The 16295-nt window shown below is 35.2% G+C and overlaps 1 protein-coding gene across 1 annotated transcript in view; it reads left to right on the top strand.

Moving 5' to 3' along the window:
- LRP1B (LDL receptor related protein 1B) overlaps window positions 1–14508 on the top strand; it is a 1021752-nt gene extending 1007244 nt beyond the window's left edge. The window contains exons 87-91 of the mRNA XM_034786032.1: window positions 2805–2881; window positions 4695–4785; window positions 7580–7724; window positions 8821–8919; window positions 12692–14508. Coding sequence (XP_034641923.1) covers window positions 2805–2881; window positions 4695–4785; window positions 7580–7724; window positions 8821–8919; window positions 12692–12832 — 553 coding nt within the window. The 3' untranslated portion in view covers window positions 12833–14508. The remainder of the gene's footprint in view (window positions 1–2804; window positions 2882–4694; window positions 4786–7579; window positions 7725–8820; window positions 8920–12691) is intronic.
- The last annotated feature ends 1787 nt before the right edge of the window (window positions 14509–16295 follow it).

Raw genomic sequence — 16295 nt, 5'->3', positions numbered from 1 at the left:
ATGCTTATATTTATAAACAGTTCAAAAATATATTTAAAATATTACAGTATTAATCTGTAATGAATATTTTATAATATTAATGTTAAAATTTATGAATGATTTTATAAAGCTATAAAAATCAATTGTGTTACTGAATCACCTTTTAAAGGATATTTGCAAGGCTGTTCACTGAAAACACAAATCTCAGAGGCAAATTGGGACACCTTTTTTGGGTTAACACCAAAGATTTGTGGATTTTTATATTCCATCTCTTCATAGTGAGTAATCTCGTATCTACCATTATTTAGATTGCATTAAGTAATTTTGTATTAAAAATTACCATGGGTTCTGTTCCCGTGGCTACAATTTCAAGCTCAACAGTGTGAAAATCACCTTTGGTGCTTTTCTCAAATTTGGAGACTCCTGGAATACACAAAGTCCAAAGATTATGACCACAGACACAATCACAAGTACAAAGTCTTATCTGTACTACAAGTTTTATTAAAGCAATAAGTAAAGTTACAATTACCCATGCATATAGAAACCCTACAAAAAAAACCATGCTCTGACTAAGACTAGTCACATTCACATCCTCGATGATATTCTAGGGGGCAATGAACCCGTCAATAGACAATCACTGATAGAGGGGTGGGTCCTCCTGGAGTTTCTTATGGTGCTGTCCCATGGGGTCTTCCCATTTTTACCCAACCAAGGAACCTCTTTTATATTGTGGTTCTGACCACACCTACACTTTATGCATATGCATGAGAATTTCAATCTTCTTTTCCTTATCTATACTTCCACACCCTGTGAATTTTGGGGTGCCTAATTTTTCATAGGTTGTTTAGTTCCTCTTATTCTCATTAGCATCTATGCACAACATGTATCCTGCATCAGGACAGGACATTCCAGACAACCAGGTGTCTCATGATCTTGGACAATACCTTGTTGTTTAGTGCAATGTAGTTTTTCGTAGCATTACCTATTGGCACATTTTTTACAGTAATCTTGTGACCTTACTGGCATACGGTTATTTCTAGGTCACCTACTCATGTCAAGCGTTCTTAAGCCTATGGCCTCGTATGGCTAAACTAAAATCTTACAGGCCTCAGCCAGTAGGTCTTACATTCCAGCAATGCTTTACTTATATACCTAATATATACTCATCACTCTTAAATACTTGTCAATCTTATACTTCTATAATCCTACAATTTAAATCTATTTAGCATACCTTGATTATATATGAAATAGCATATGAATTGACCATAACACCACATAGCACAATGATAAATGGATGATAATGAGCTAATGAACTACAATATTTTATTTTATCAGCCTCAGAACAATTAAGTAGAAATATGTCAAACTACTTGCCAAATATAACCAGATTTTACAATATTAGAACACCCATGTTCCAGAAGGGTACACATATTTTCTTGTCTGCCCTACTAAATGCCTGTAAACTGAATTGCGTAGATAAAATTGTGTTAAATAAAGTTAACCTCTTTAAATCAAAATCCCTTTAAAAATATTAGAACAATGAATTTAAAGTCATCTTTTCATCTTGCATAAACTCTGTGTTATTAATGTGATGTGTAAAATGTAATTACTTCTAACTTGTTATACATCCAAGCTGATGGGAGATATTTGAGAGCCCATTGCACAGCATGCACTTGAGACAGCTAAAAGGTTTCTTTTTCCTGCAGTATCCAGTATGGAGATTTTTCCGATTCTGCCGTAAACTTCATTATAAGGAGAGCAGGGGAAATAGTGCAAACAGATTTCATGATTATATTTGTTTCAATATTAAATGGATTTCCTGAAGCCATATTTGTGGCAGTTTCATCTTTGTTTCTCTGATTATTCATGGAGAGCAAATGTCAAAACTCGAACAAATATTTGAAGGAACAATATTTTATATTTGCACAAATTGCAGCAGAAGACCTACATGTGCATCCAGGCCCCTATCCAGCAAAGCACTTAAGCACATGTTTAACTTAAAGAACATAGGTAGTCCCATTGAAGTCAGTGGAACTACTCGGGTTCTTGAAGCAAAGTGAATGATTAAGTGGTTTGCTGGATCAGGGACCCAGTCAGGTAACAGACACAACACTAGGTTACTGATCTTACCAAATGCAACTAACCAATTCAGGTTGAAAAGGAAATATGGAAAACTGTCAGAGAATTGCAGTTGAGCATTATATGAAATCAAATAATGCTTCATTTTGTAAAGCCACTTATCTGTGTCTCTTGTTGGCTGTGCATCTAGAAATAATATAATTTAACAATTATTAACATTGTTATTTATATCAGTTATTTCAAAAGTTCCAGCATTTAGTGGCATGATACTGAAATGAATAAAACCAAAGTATGGAAGTCCTGCTATAACATACTAAAGATATTACTAAAAATGAAATGAAAATAGTTCCGTATTAGTATGAATGCTAATGTTAATAGTCACTGGTATAATAGATTTTTACATACATTTGTGTTTGGCTTTTATTATAATTGTGTAACATTTACAATTTCATAAAATTGACTGCATGTTTAAAAATTCAATAATAATAATAATAATAAGTGTTTGCAATTCAAACCTACAGTTTGTAAAATAGCGAAGGAAGAAAACGCGGTAAAAATGCTATGCAGAATGTTCACAATGTCATGCCAGAATACTGAGGACCTCTTTACCTAAAGCTTTTTGTTCATTTTGTAGAATGGCTCTTATTGTTTGTACCTTTTGAGAAGAATTTGGTTGTCTCTTTAATAGGTTACTGTGTTAACAGCTGTCATCCATTAATTTTACCATCTTAATTGGATCCTTTTAGATGTTCAGCCAACTGGTCAGGCACTCAGTGCGAGAGGCCAGCTCCCAAGAGCAGCAAGTCTGACAATATCAGTACAAGTAAGTGCTTCAGATTAACTACTACAGCTTGTAAAATATTGTTAAATTTAAAAATGATAAACTGGTGATATTTTAGTATGTGAGCGTATGAAGTGATGTGCTGCAGATTATATTTTTTAATGGCAAGGATTTTGCTCTTATTTCTGATCTTTGATTGACGTACAGTTCTACATAAAACATTTTGGATTACTGTCAAACTATGGCATTCTTTATATGCCCACTTCTTTAAACCCAGCATGAATTTTTCTTAGAAAAAGCAGTATCAAGTGACAAATGCTTGGTGAAATTCATTCCTGTGGAGAGACTCAGCACAAGACTTATGACCACTGAAGTCGCACTTAAAGCCACAAAATAGGGTTTAAGTGATTCACAGGTTTTGCATTTGTTCTCCCTGGACAATGGTGTAATTTACATACCGTGATAATAATCCTGCAAGTGAGAATTGTTCCTTTAAATAAAATTAATACACATGCAGATTAAGTAGAAGACAACAGTATTACAATAATATTGGCACACGAGGGCTTGTCTACGTGCACATTTAGTTTGCAGCAGATGTGGAGGGGTGTTAATTTACCCCACACTAGCCTGTCACATGCTAACTGTCTATGTAGACCCTGCTGCTGTGTCCAAAAGTTTGTTAGTGCACTTTAATCTGCTCCCATTTCAAATGGCATAGATCAAAGCACCCTAACAAACTGCTAATGAGCATCAGCCGGGTCCACGTGGAAAGCTAATGCATGACGTGTACTGCAGGGTAGAGTCACTCTCCCCAGCTTCCCACAAACTATAGTCACATAGATAAGCCCTTAAATTGAAGACATGAGCTGCAGTGTTTTCAGTATGCGGGTGACACCCAGTTTTACATCTCTGTTACAACCAATCCAGCTGAGCAGTAGAACAAATTGTCCACCATTTAAATGAGCAACTAGCTGACTGCAACTCAGTCTAGACAACACAAATAATGCTAATTGGCTGGAGGAAGAAGAATTGGTAGAACTTATATCAGCACCTCTTACTGAGGGAGCGTATATGCCTTTGTAAAATAGTTGCTCAACTCTAGTGTGATGTTAGATCCTACATTGCTGCCTGGGAAGATGAGTATGGCCTTTTCTCTCCAATGTGTACCTTGCCACAATTATCCATGCCTTTGTCTCCTCAAGATTAGATTGCTGTAGTGCCATACAGAAGCTGAAGCTAGTGCAGAATGGTCCCCAAGAAATACATTGAATGGAAATACATTGAATTAATGCTCTGTGATCTATCCGGGCTTTCAATAATCTTCCAGGTAGAATTCAAGGGCATAATTGGAAGTTCTTTGTTGATATTGTGATTTTTAATATATGGGAGAGCTACTCAGAGCACTAAATGCCTTTAGCATTTTTACAAATATAAACAAAATATATTGCCTGTAATATTTTAATTTTTTACAAGGGATGTGTTGAAATTTTAAAGAAAATGTGTGACCTTCACAATGGGAGTGCATAAAGTATAATAATAGGCTTGAAGGGATACTTTCATTAGAACAGTATCTGTAATCCAAAAGTGTTTATAACAATTTTTTCTGTGTTTGCTAAACAGCTAAACAGCAAACACAGAGTTTTGAAATGCAGGTATCGTGGATGAAAACATTCAGAATATATGTAACAACACCTACGTTGCCTTTTTCATTGTCAATATTTAACCTTCCAATCACTGTCCTCTTATTAGAAGGGTAAACTAAACTATACCTTTTAGTTTTGTTTTTAGCAACTTTACCTGGTCTGGAAATTGTTAGACTTAAACTAGTGTATTCAACATTATTTCTTTGCTGCAGGAAGCATTGCAATCATTGTTCCTCTTGTTCTCTTGGTGACTTTGATCACTACTCTGGTAATTGGTCTACTTCTTTGTAAAAGAAAACGAAGGTAAGTAATTTAATATTACTGTGCTTAAATTATGTGTGTCCTAAAACAGAAAAATTAGAAATGGGGAGAAACACTTACAAATATTTTAATGTCTAGAAGCTGTCTCACAAACATCAGACACTTACCTCATATAAAAATGTGCTAGATGCGGTACAGAAACCTCGAAATATACAATTCCTTCCCCAGAGACATTACAGTCTGTGAGCCCAATCCTGCAAGAAGAACAGGAGTACTTGTGGCACCTTAGAGACTAACAAATTTGTTAGTCTCTAAGGTGCCACAAGTACTCCTGTTCTTTTTGTGGATACAGACTAATACGGCTGCTACTCTGAATCCTGCAAGGACTCTACACAAGTGAATAATTGTACTCATGTAATTAGTCTCATTAACTCCTGTTTATTTTGGTCTAATTTCGGTTGTTGGGTTTAGTGTGTGGATGCTGAGTGGTGCTGGTGGCCTGTGATATACAGGAAGTCAGACCAGATGATCTGGTAGTCACTTCTGGCCTTAAACTCTCTGAGTGAACAGATTACTCATGTGTGTAAAGGTTTGCAGATTTTCAGATTTAGATGCTTTTGTATATCTGGACAATACCAGGCTTTTTCCTCGTCAACAAAACTTACATAGCAGATAGTCCCGACTGAGAGCTGTAAAGAAATAAGTATTTACATATAGTATCTTCTAAGTTGGATAATATAAATCTCTGTATGTGAAACAATCAGAATTATCTGCTAGAAACCAATCTACTTCATGTAAAATAATAAAAATCCATATTTTCTTTTTATATCACCTACCTTATTTCTCTCATATTTTTCTTAACACTTAAAACATGAATGTTATATGAAAGATAAAAATGAAAGTATTGTACACATTAATCAGTGGAAAACAGTAAGCCAGTATATGTTTGTTTACCTAATGCATATGAAGATGTACCTGTTGACCACCTTACAACTTTCTCTTAATAGACTGATTTGAATCCTTTTTCTTTCAATTTTAAGTTTGTGGGTTTAAAATTTCATTAGCACTCACAGGAAAATAATTGAACTCTAAAACAAATTATTCTTTTTATCATCATATATGATATGCCTGTTATAAAGGATCCAGTATTTAGTAAGATGGTGCAAATATAGACCATTAAACTGATAGGCCCACTCTTAAGCCCATATTTTCAAATGTGGCCATTGATTTTAATTTCTCAGATTAATTATTTTGGGGCCTATTTTTCAGAAGTGTTGAGCTGCCATAACTCCACCTGAAAACAGTAAGTGGTTCAAGCACTCAGCATCTTTCAAAATCAGACCCTACATGTCTCAAACTGGGCATCCAAAAATTGAAGGGCCCAAAATCAGTGACCACTTTTGAAAATTTGGCCCTCTGCCTGTAACTTCTGTGATCTATCTTATGATGAGCTGAGGTACGATGAGAAGCATGAAAGCAACAATTCTAAAATATAGGCTAGAAATTAATTGAAATGCATAGATATCTAATGATTTGTATGTCATTAATCATGGTAAGTGTTTAGGCTAGACCTCAGAGTTTAAATAGTGATAGAGAAACTAGTTTGGCTAAAATTAATACCTTAAAACCTCTTCTTAATTTAATTTATTTTTATTTGAAAATGTTCGTTTAACTTTTCTTCCCTGTTGAAAGGAGACCTAAAAGTCTTAAGAGACATTATTGTTTAACAGCTAAACAGTACAATAAGATACATGTTTTAAAAATCTTCCTGGAAGTGGATTTTTCTGTTCCACTATGTTTTGGGGAAATAGAATGACACTCTCACATGTCAGCTTGGATTTAAGATAATGAAGTGTTTTCTTAACTTAGAAAAGATAACTCAACCATTACCAGCCCCTAAGTCCCATCCCCATTGTTCTGTCACAATTCAGTAGAGTCTCCTGTCTAAAAATGACATCTCAAAACCAGGGCTTTCAACCCCTGCAGCTAAAAACTCACTCACTTATTTCCTTACCAACGAAAATAATTGGATTCACCCACAGGAGAACCTCAGATCTGTTCTCAATTTTAAAGATGTTCCCCCAGATATAAACCAATTTAAAAGTTAAGCCTGCCGTCTCTCACTTTACACCTATGTTTGGGATACTCGAGCAAAGCTTTTCAATAACTAACAATAAGGAACAGAAGTACTTGTTCTTTTTGCGGATACAGACTAGCAGGGCTGCTATTCTGAAACCTAACAATAAGGACTCCATCCAGTTAAGTTTTGACAGACACATAACTTCCATAATAAAGCCATAGCTTAATTATTCCCAAGTTAAGTGCACATGGAGCTGCCCCCAAATAAGCAAGCAGATGACCCCGCTAACTCTACCAGGAAAGATAGAAACATTATCACTCCTCTTGTGTTCCTCAGAGTCAAAAGCAGAGGAAACTCTGCACTGATGGACTCTGCCAACTTTTAACTGCTGAAAACATCTTGTAATGAATTTATGAAGCTTTCCCGGGGAACTAGGGTGAATTTGGCCATACCGAGAGGGAATGTCAGGGCCACAACCAATGGGCCAGTGCATTGCATGAATCCACATTACTACAAACCCACTTAGAAGAGTAGTAACAGGCAACTTCCCCAACGTGTCCCAGCTGCACAGGTGCTCAAAGTGCTACTTTGTTTGGAGCAAAAATTTCACCATCCCCTTGATTTCCTGAGAGACCCTCAGGGCAAGGCTCCTTTATTTGGGTTTTCTGAGATACTTAGCTGTTAAATAATATTTGTCGTATGTATCATCCTTGGAGTGACTGGAAAATAATAGCTCCCTTTGTTTATGTATTCTAGGACAAAAACTATCCGAAGACAACCAATGATAAATGGAGGAATCAATGTAGAAATTGGTAATCCATCATACAATATGTATGAGGTGGGCCATGATCACAATGAAGGGGGACTTTTAGATCCAGATTTCACAGTAAATCCAGAAAAGGTAACATTGTTTTTGCAATGGCAAAATAGGGTTTATTTTATGTGATGTAATGAATAGCTTTACATTTAATTAGTGTGATTTTTCTCTCAAATTAAGAGTTATTTATAATGGCATGTATTTTGGTTTGTCTATTCATTCTGTATGGTGAACATGAGTCAAGTAAAGTTTATTTAATGAAAACATTATAGATACTATGCATTTACTGTTTTGCACGCCAGTATTTGTGGATGGATATTCTTTTGCGGTGGTCTGCTTTTTTCTAGATGTTAAACTAAAACTGAACTGTAAATTGAGAGAGGCTATATCATAGACTCTCTTGACAAAACTGAAGTACAAGATCATTATTAAAATCTTCTTTATCTAAATTTCAGATATTTTGTGGACCTACTGAATGGTACACTACGTTAGTATTTATTAGCTCTTATGCTTTGCAAATGTCAAGATGTTGCATTTGTAAATCTGAGCCTAATTTGTTGAAAATTATGGTTACTTCCAAAAACATAAGCCATTCAGAGGCCTGACAGAATAGATAAACTACATCAAAAAAGGACATTGTCATTTTACTCTCTGTTATGTCATTTCTAGGAGCACTGCTCTTCAATGGTAAAACTTCTGAGTGATGTGACACTGAATGGACAGGGTAATGGTGCAATAACTTTCTTAGAGCTATCAGTAATCAGATGCATCCTATGGGACAGCTACCATTCTGTGGCATATTTGACAAAGCAATAACTGGCTTACTGTTAGCTCTATGAATGTCACCACATTGTCACCCAGTCAATGTGCAGCATACCACAGGGAAGCTGAATATAAAGAATATCCACTGGCTCTTAGGCAAGTCGAATAACTGTATCATGACTGATTGTTAAGCCTGAATGTAATATTTGACAGAAAATGCTGTGCTGATCTTGTGTTGAATAATAAGAATCATCCAAACTAAAGCAAGCTTGTAGTTAAAGTTTTAAAGGCAGTTTTTATTGTAGAAGACCAGTTGTTGTTTTTAATCAGAGCACTGCTTATTAAACAATATGTCAACCTGCAAATGGAAAATTCATTATTATTAGCACAGAAACTAAAATACTCTGTTTATACACAGGCCAGATATATAGGGGGAGGGTCCACTGCATTCAAGCTTCCCCACACAGCACCGCCAATCTACCTAAACTCTGATTTCAAAGGACCACTAACTGCAGGGGTGAGAAATGGTCATTCACTTCCCATGCTCATTCCATCATGTCCCCTCTCTGAGCAGAGTTTGCACGTTATGTTAGAATAGCGCCATTTTTGTTCATGTTTTTCATTAGCAAGAAATTATTTACAAGTAGAAATAAAATTTCTATTTGTTATTACAGGTGCCACTATGTATCTATTTCATCTTTACTTGTCATGGTAACATGATCTAAAATGTAAAATTGAAAATATATTGCTTTATTTCATAACCATAAGTAAGTTATACCTTTTGTAAAGCTATATAAAAATGAAACCAAACACATAAACATACCAAATACTGATAGGCATTTAATGCAACTTATCACAGTGAAATAAGATTCAAAAGTAAATGAAATTCTGTCCTACTATTTTAAGGGGAATTTGATATGCATTAAGTTGAACAATTTCTGTAAATCTTTACAAGTTATCAATGGATTGTTTAAATTTCAATCAATTTTATTGCAAATGACAACTAAGTTAACAAAATATTTAGCTTGGTTTCAATAAACCAGGGTTTGTGTGTGTGTGTATATATATATAAGATTATTGAAAATTTTAAAACAATTAAAAGAGAGGGACATTCATATGCTTGATTCACCTTAATATCAAAAAATATATGTGTTCATCCTTGTCTCATTTGCATTATTGTATAATTGTAATGTGTTTTTGATGTAACTAAAATTCAGTTTATTTGGTCTGCTTTAAAAAACACAGTATTGTCCAGAGAAGGCAACATGCCTCGTGGATAGGAGAACTAGAGTATAATTCCAGCCCTGAGATTGACTGAAATCACTCAAACCACTTTACTTTTCTGTACGTCACTTTTCCCCACTGCATAATAATAATATTTACCTCATACAGGTATTAAGGTATTGTTTCTAGTGTACTTTGATATTTCCAGAAGAGACAATATAAATGCTAAGTATGATTCTTATTTTATTTGTGGTATTGGCAATCAAATGAAAACTCTTATCAATTTAAACAAAAACTACATTTCTGTGTCATCTGGAACTCCTGTAGTCATTACTGGGGAAGTGAAGATCTCTGGTCACTGGGGTTGCACAGGTATAATTGAAGGTAGAATTTGCCCCTAGAAATTACTACAGCAGCTGCTAATATATTTATGTTCCATTCATATAGAGGTAGGTTTTTTGTTTGTTTTTTGTTTGTTCTTTTCAATGTGACTTACCTCTTTCTGTGTTACAGGGAAGTGTAGAACACTAGACAGTAAGATAATTATTTGTAATGGCAGGATAAGCAGCTCCTGGCTAATCTAAGTTACTATGATTGCTGCAGTGAGCCAGGCCATGGGAAAGTTTCAAATCCTGGCTTCTTATTTGACTAGGGGGAACAGAGAAATGAGGATTCTAAACCTTTGCTCTTTCTTGTTGGGCAAAAGGGCAGTGAAGCAAGCTAAGTAATATGAGTCTAGGTGCTACAGACAACAGGAAGCATTGTGATCTCTGAGGAATTAGATGACAGGTTTCAGAGTAACAGCCGAATTAGGCACCCTTCCCAGTGACTCTCTATATAAAGTTGAGAAATCAGATGGGATAGCAAAGGCCTCTGTTGAGATAACTGAGCCATAATGGGTCATAAAAGAGGAAGTTCACACCCACGCCCTACACACTTTCATATTTGTAGTGATAGTTCAGTATTTTTATTGTGTATTCTTTGTATTTCGGTAGCACCTAGAAGCCCTAGCCATGGACCAGGACCTCACTGTGCTGGGTGCTGTACAAACATAGAACAAAAAGCTGGTCCTTGCCTCCAGGAGCCTACCATCTAAGTAAAAGACAAAAGATATCAGATACAGATGGCTGGGGGAGTACAAGGAAAAAATGAGACAATATTGGTGATAGGGAGTGGTCACAGCACACAAGCAGCCTGACCACTGTCAAGTTTTTTATAGGCATCATGGCAAAGGAGAGTTTTGAGGAGAGATTTGAAACTAGATAATGAGTAGACTTGGCAGAATTAGATTTTGTAAAAAAAACAATAATTTCAACAGATATCAATTTTGTAAGCTTTTTTAGTTTTATCCATTTAGTTGCCAAAAGTATGGGTTTTAAGCATTTTTCCTGTTTTTATCAATTTACATTTTCACAGTTGTGAGAAATTATAGGGGCTATTGGACAACTATTATTTAATGACAATAAAATCTGTGACTCAAAAAGTTAAAGCTTTATAACCATTACAACATAAATTTTCAACATCACTTATCAAAATATTCAAAGTAAATATCCTTAAATCAAACTCCAGTAAGTTTTCAAGCAGCACTTTTCTTAGTTTGCCCGTCTGTAGTTTTCAGTGATCTATGGAAATATTTTTTATCTGTCTGTACATGTAAAGGTGACAAAGTTTACCAACATTTACCAATAAAAATCTAACCCTTCCAAGCCTAACAACAAGGTAGCTTTGCATATATTTATAGGCACTGCGTCCCATGCAGGAGCGATAGCCTGTGAGAAAGCACAAACATAGCCTGTATACTTAAGTGCTTTGCAGAATAGGGATGGACTTAAGCACATGTTTATGTCCCATTGACCTGGACTTTGGTTCAATCCATAAACTAGCAAAATTATTGATATTGAGAAAATACTTTTATATTTACAGATACTACAATAACAGTTATGATCTCTTATTTAAGTTACAATCTGATTAGCAAATTTGGTTAAATTGTACTGTATATTTGGTTTTCCAATATGTGGTCAGGCGGTATACGGAGTCTGTTGGTTACAGATTGTCTGGCTATACCGAAAGAAGGACAGGAGATATTTGACATGGGTTTAATCAAACTGCAATTTTATTGTTTATTTATGGGTTTAAATATGGGTTTATTTAAATATGGGTTTATTTAAGGTATCTGGGACTACCCGGCAGATAAAAGTATACAGTGCAGGTAACCCCATGTTTATTCCGTAATTACCCGTGTGGCTTTCACCCCACCCCCTTTTCCATTCAGGTTTCTCCAGCAAATCCATTGCTGGGATCTTACCAGCCGCTCCCGCATAGGAGGGTTAAAGTGGGCTATAAGAATAGGGGGTTGGCTCCCTGCCGTACCAATGATAGGAGTCCCAACCACCTCCCGTTCGTTCCTTTAAGGAACACCTCTTTTTAAGTCCTATTCCAAGTCATTTATCTGGTCATAGTACGGAGTATCTGCACTGGACATCTGCCACATGGAGGCACCAGCAAGTAGAGCTGCCTAACTAGCCATAACCTCCTCCCCTTGTGGAACTACTCTTTCATGCCTGCTTTTCCCTACCCGGACCAGAGGAAGGGGGGAATTACTCCCTTTCCCCATTTCTTACTCTTCTGTTTCCATGTGGAGCAATGCTGTGCTGAAGTACTGTGTTCCCTCCTGTTTCATCCTGCGTCACGTAAAAGGCTGGCTTGAGGCACAGAGCTGCCCTATTTAAACCCTGCATTCCCAGGGGATGAGTCAGTGACCACACTGACCCTTTTGCAGCAGTTTTCATCCCCCCCCCAGCCATAAAGCACAGTTCCCTTCATTCAACCTGCCAGCCAAATACTCAGCCCTTTTTCCCTTTCCCCCTTCCCCCCCGCTTAAAGGTGCAGGGCGGTCATTCCTACAGATCTTAACTCCCTGGTAAGATTTACAGAAGCCCAGGTAAATATTAAACATGTTCCGTTATGCTTTTATGTATGGGTGTTCTCCCTTTGTTTTAATAATACAATTTTCATTTTCAAAAAATAGTTGTTAATCTAAATCACATATTTATCTCTTTCCACAGCCAACAAATTACTCTAATCCAGTGTACGCAAAGTTATATATGGATGGGCAAAACTGTCGAAACTCATTAGCAAGTGTTGATGAAAGAAAAGAACTCCTTCCAAAGAAAATAGATATTGGGATAAGGGAGACTATGGCATAATTCTCTGTTACCTTTTATACTCTGTATAAATGTATAAAATATAAGGATTACTTTTCTATGTACCCAACAGTATTATAATTGTTTTGGCATCAGCATTACCTCTGTTTTTTTGTTTGGTTGATTGTTTTCTGGGTTTTTCTTTTGCTGATGACTTTTGACTGACCATTTGTAAGGTATTTTTATGAAAAAGAAACTGCACTACAGTACAATTTACAACAATGCTGCTGATACACCTTTGAATTTGTTAAAATTAAAAACAACATTTGTTTGTATTGTGAATATGAGCAATCTATTTTGTATGAACTTTTTTGGTTCTACTTAATCAATGAAGATGATATCTGCACCTTTTGATTATATTGTCTGAAAGCTGTAGTACAGTGTGTAATTTTGTTGGTTTTAAATGGTGAAAGAATGATTGAATGGTCTACTCTCTTTGTGCCCATTAGAATTTCACCCCAGATCCTGTTAAAAGTAGATCACTTTTTTTCACAAATCAAACATAACTTGCTTTTAAAATTACTGTTAGGTTGCCAAGAAGTAAACAAGACTACAGAATCAAAACATCTAATGATCTGCATGAACACAAATGAGTGTTTCAGAAATTCAGTCATTGTACATGATATACTAAACATATATACCATGTAAACAACCTTGTATTTAGTAAAACCTTATAGACCATAGTAGAACTACATCTTGAAAGTTGAAAGACCTTACTTGCTGTGGGACAAGGCCTATGAACTCCAGCAGTCCTGTAGTACAGTAGCCACCCTAGAGCACAAGAGGGCATTGCCTACACATGTATTATATGTTTATTCACTCAATCACATGCAATATTTGTGGATGATCAATCCCTTATCACACACCAAGCAGTAGATCAAAAATAAAATGTAAGCACACACATTGATAACAGTATTCTGATTTACCCAGTAAGAAAAAAAATCATCCTTGCTCAGAGATATTAAAGAATTCAAAACATAGCAGTTTATACTAATGATGATAGTCTATGATACCGCTGATCAATATTATATATTACTGAAACGTATTTCAGACCAATTGTGAATTAATTTTAATACTTTTGGGTTAAATGTCAAAACCCCATTATCAAAAGTGGAGAGTATCAATGTAATTGGTTTCCAGTACTTTCTCTGGTACTGGTTTATTTTATGTAGTTGTGAAGAATAAAAACAACAAAAAATTCCACTTGCCTTTTTGAATTTTGACAGAAATAAGGAGTACAATTTCTTTAAGTTGTAAAAAGAACTGAAATATTTTATACATAACCTTAAAGGCACAAAATACTTATTTACACACATACTGCGGAGGGCTTTTTGTTCCTCTGCTAAACATGATTGACTTTTACCTGTCATAATATATTAACCTAACAGATTAAATATGTTTGTGGTTGCTCTTTATTCCCTTTGTACAAGTATTACAAAAAATAACTGCTGTTTTATAAAAGATTTTTGTTGTACTATGTGCATGCATACTACCTATTTCTAAACTTTGCCATATTGAGGCCTTTATAAACTCTTGATTTATGTAATACTAGTGCAGGTTTGCTTGAAAAAATGTTATGCATATCATAAACTTTTTCAGGTTCTTGTTTAAGTACATTTTTTAAATTGAACAGTATTTTTCATTTTGGTTATAATAGTCATTTTGCCTATGTTTCTACAATGAAGTGTGAAATACTTTATAAAAAAATTGTTGACTGACTTATTTAAATGAAGTTCTACATATTTAATTCATTGTGTTGGGTAATTTTTAAAGTTAGGACATACAATTATGTAGGCAAATTAAAAACCAAAAGGAAAGGAAATTAAAGGGAAGTAAGAAAATATATTGTACAGGAAGTAAAATGGTTAAATTCAGTTAAAAAAGCCAGACAGTTTCTGCTCATTATAAAACCTCTATCTTAAAGATTCTGCAATGGTGCATAAGTGTTAATAACTCAGAAGGTGTGTGTCCATATATTTGATTTCATTGAACATTTTAAACCCTGCTTTTTCTTTTATAGAATCACTGAAGAAATATGTATATTCAGGTAACATTTAAGATGTGTAAATATCATCCGGTGAATGTCAGTAAGCAAAAAATTTCTGATGAATATCAGTCTAAAGTGCTTAGTCCTACTCCTGTTGAAGTCATTGGGACCAGGATTTGACCCTAAACTTTTGCATCAGTGCTTCTGCTGCGGAACATGAGCTGCTGTTTCCATAGATGTGATTCCTAGTCTTAACGAAAGGCAGACACAACCAAATGTCTATTGGTGGGTGTCCATGTAACATAAATTTGAACGTGAAAACATCTCTCTAAGAGTGATCTAATTCAACTTAGCTGATGTAGTACCCAATGTTTCTGCACATAATGAGACAGATTCTGATCTTGTTTACATTACTATAAAATAGTAACTTTATTCATTTCATGAGGGATGCCTACTCAGTTGACTTTAGTTGATATTCCAGATTTATACTGTTGTAATGCAAATCAGAATTTGACCCTGTAAGAAAGACTTTAAACCAGATCCTCAGCTATACCAGTTCAGCTTAGAGCAGAGTGGCACAGATGTATGTATACTACCTTTACATCCTCTTGAGTTTGGGACCAGCTGCATCGTAATGCAATTTAGAACAATCTCAGGAATTTTTCAAGTTGTATCTGGCTGTAACAAATCGCAATGGGACTTGTCAGCCACCATGGATCACCAGAGTGCAGTGGCACCTCAGATTTGCCCCCTGCTAAACCTTTGGGGTCACCTTGGGATTCCCTTTACAGCAGTGAAAATTTTCCTAAATTTTCCAGCTGCCAAAGCACCTTGGGATTATAGGCATGGCAGGCAAAGGGATGAGAATCTTGCTCATAGTGTATATATTAATCCACACTTAAATCATTTGGTCTATATATTTATTGGGGCAGGAAATTATTTTTAGTATTGGATGTTATCAAAACATATTCTTAAAATCTCCACATTCATTTTGCTATGCCCTGACTGTTGTTAAATGCTTCTGAGACCTAACTACCAATTCTATACGTCACGTATATGATTTTAGGAGCTTTTACTATATGTGATTCATGACAGAAAATGAGAAATTGTATTGTACCAGCAACTAGCAAATTTTAAGGCAAATATTTACTATCCATTTGCAATGAAGTGTAAGGAACTACAAAATATACACAAGTGGTGGGAGATGCAATCAAGTTATACATATTCAAGAAAAATGTAGAAATATTTTGTATTATACATATAGTATGCAATTTTTCAGTGTCTTACTTACCGCTCATTTTTTTTTTAGAGTGCATCATATTCTTATATTTCTGATGTATTTCAAGTGTTGTTAAAACAAAAAAAAACTTCCTCTTGTCTAGTAATTAAATCTAGTTTTTAAAATAGTTTCATTCTATGTAAAATATCAGGCTATAGTTGAACGTTTTCCCTTTTCTTTACTGAAGATATTAATGACAA

The sequence above is a fragment of the Trachemys scripta genome, chromosome 11 (assembly GCF_013100865.1).
Source record: "Trachemys scripta elegans isolate TJP31775 chromosome 11, CAS_Tse_1.0, whole genome shotgun sequence".
Taxonomy (NCBI): domain Eukaryota; kingdom Metazoa; phylum Chordata; order Testudines; family Emydidae; genus Trachemys; species Trachemys scripta.
The sequence above is the reverse complement of the archived record's forward strand: the minus strand, read 5'-3'. Positions and strand labels throughout refer to the sequence as shown.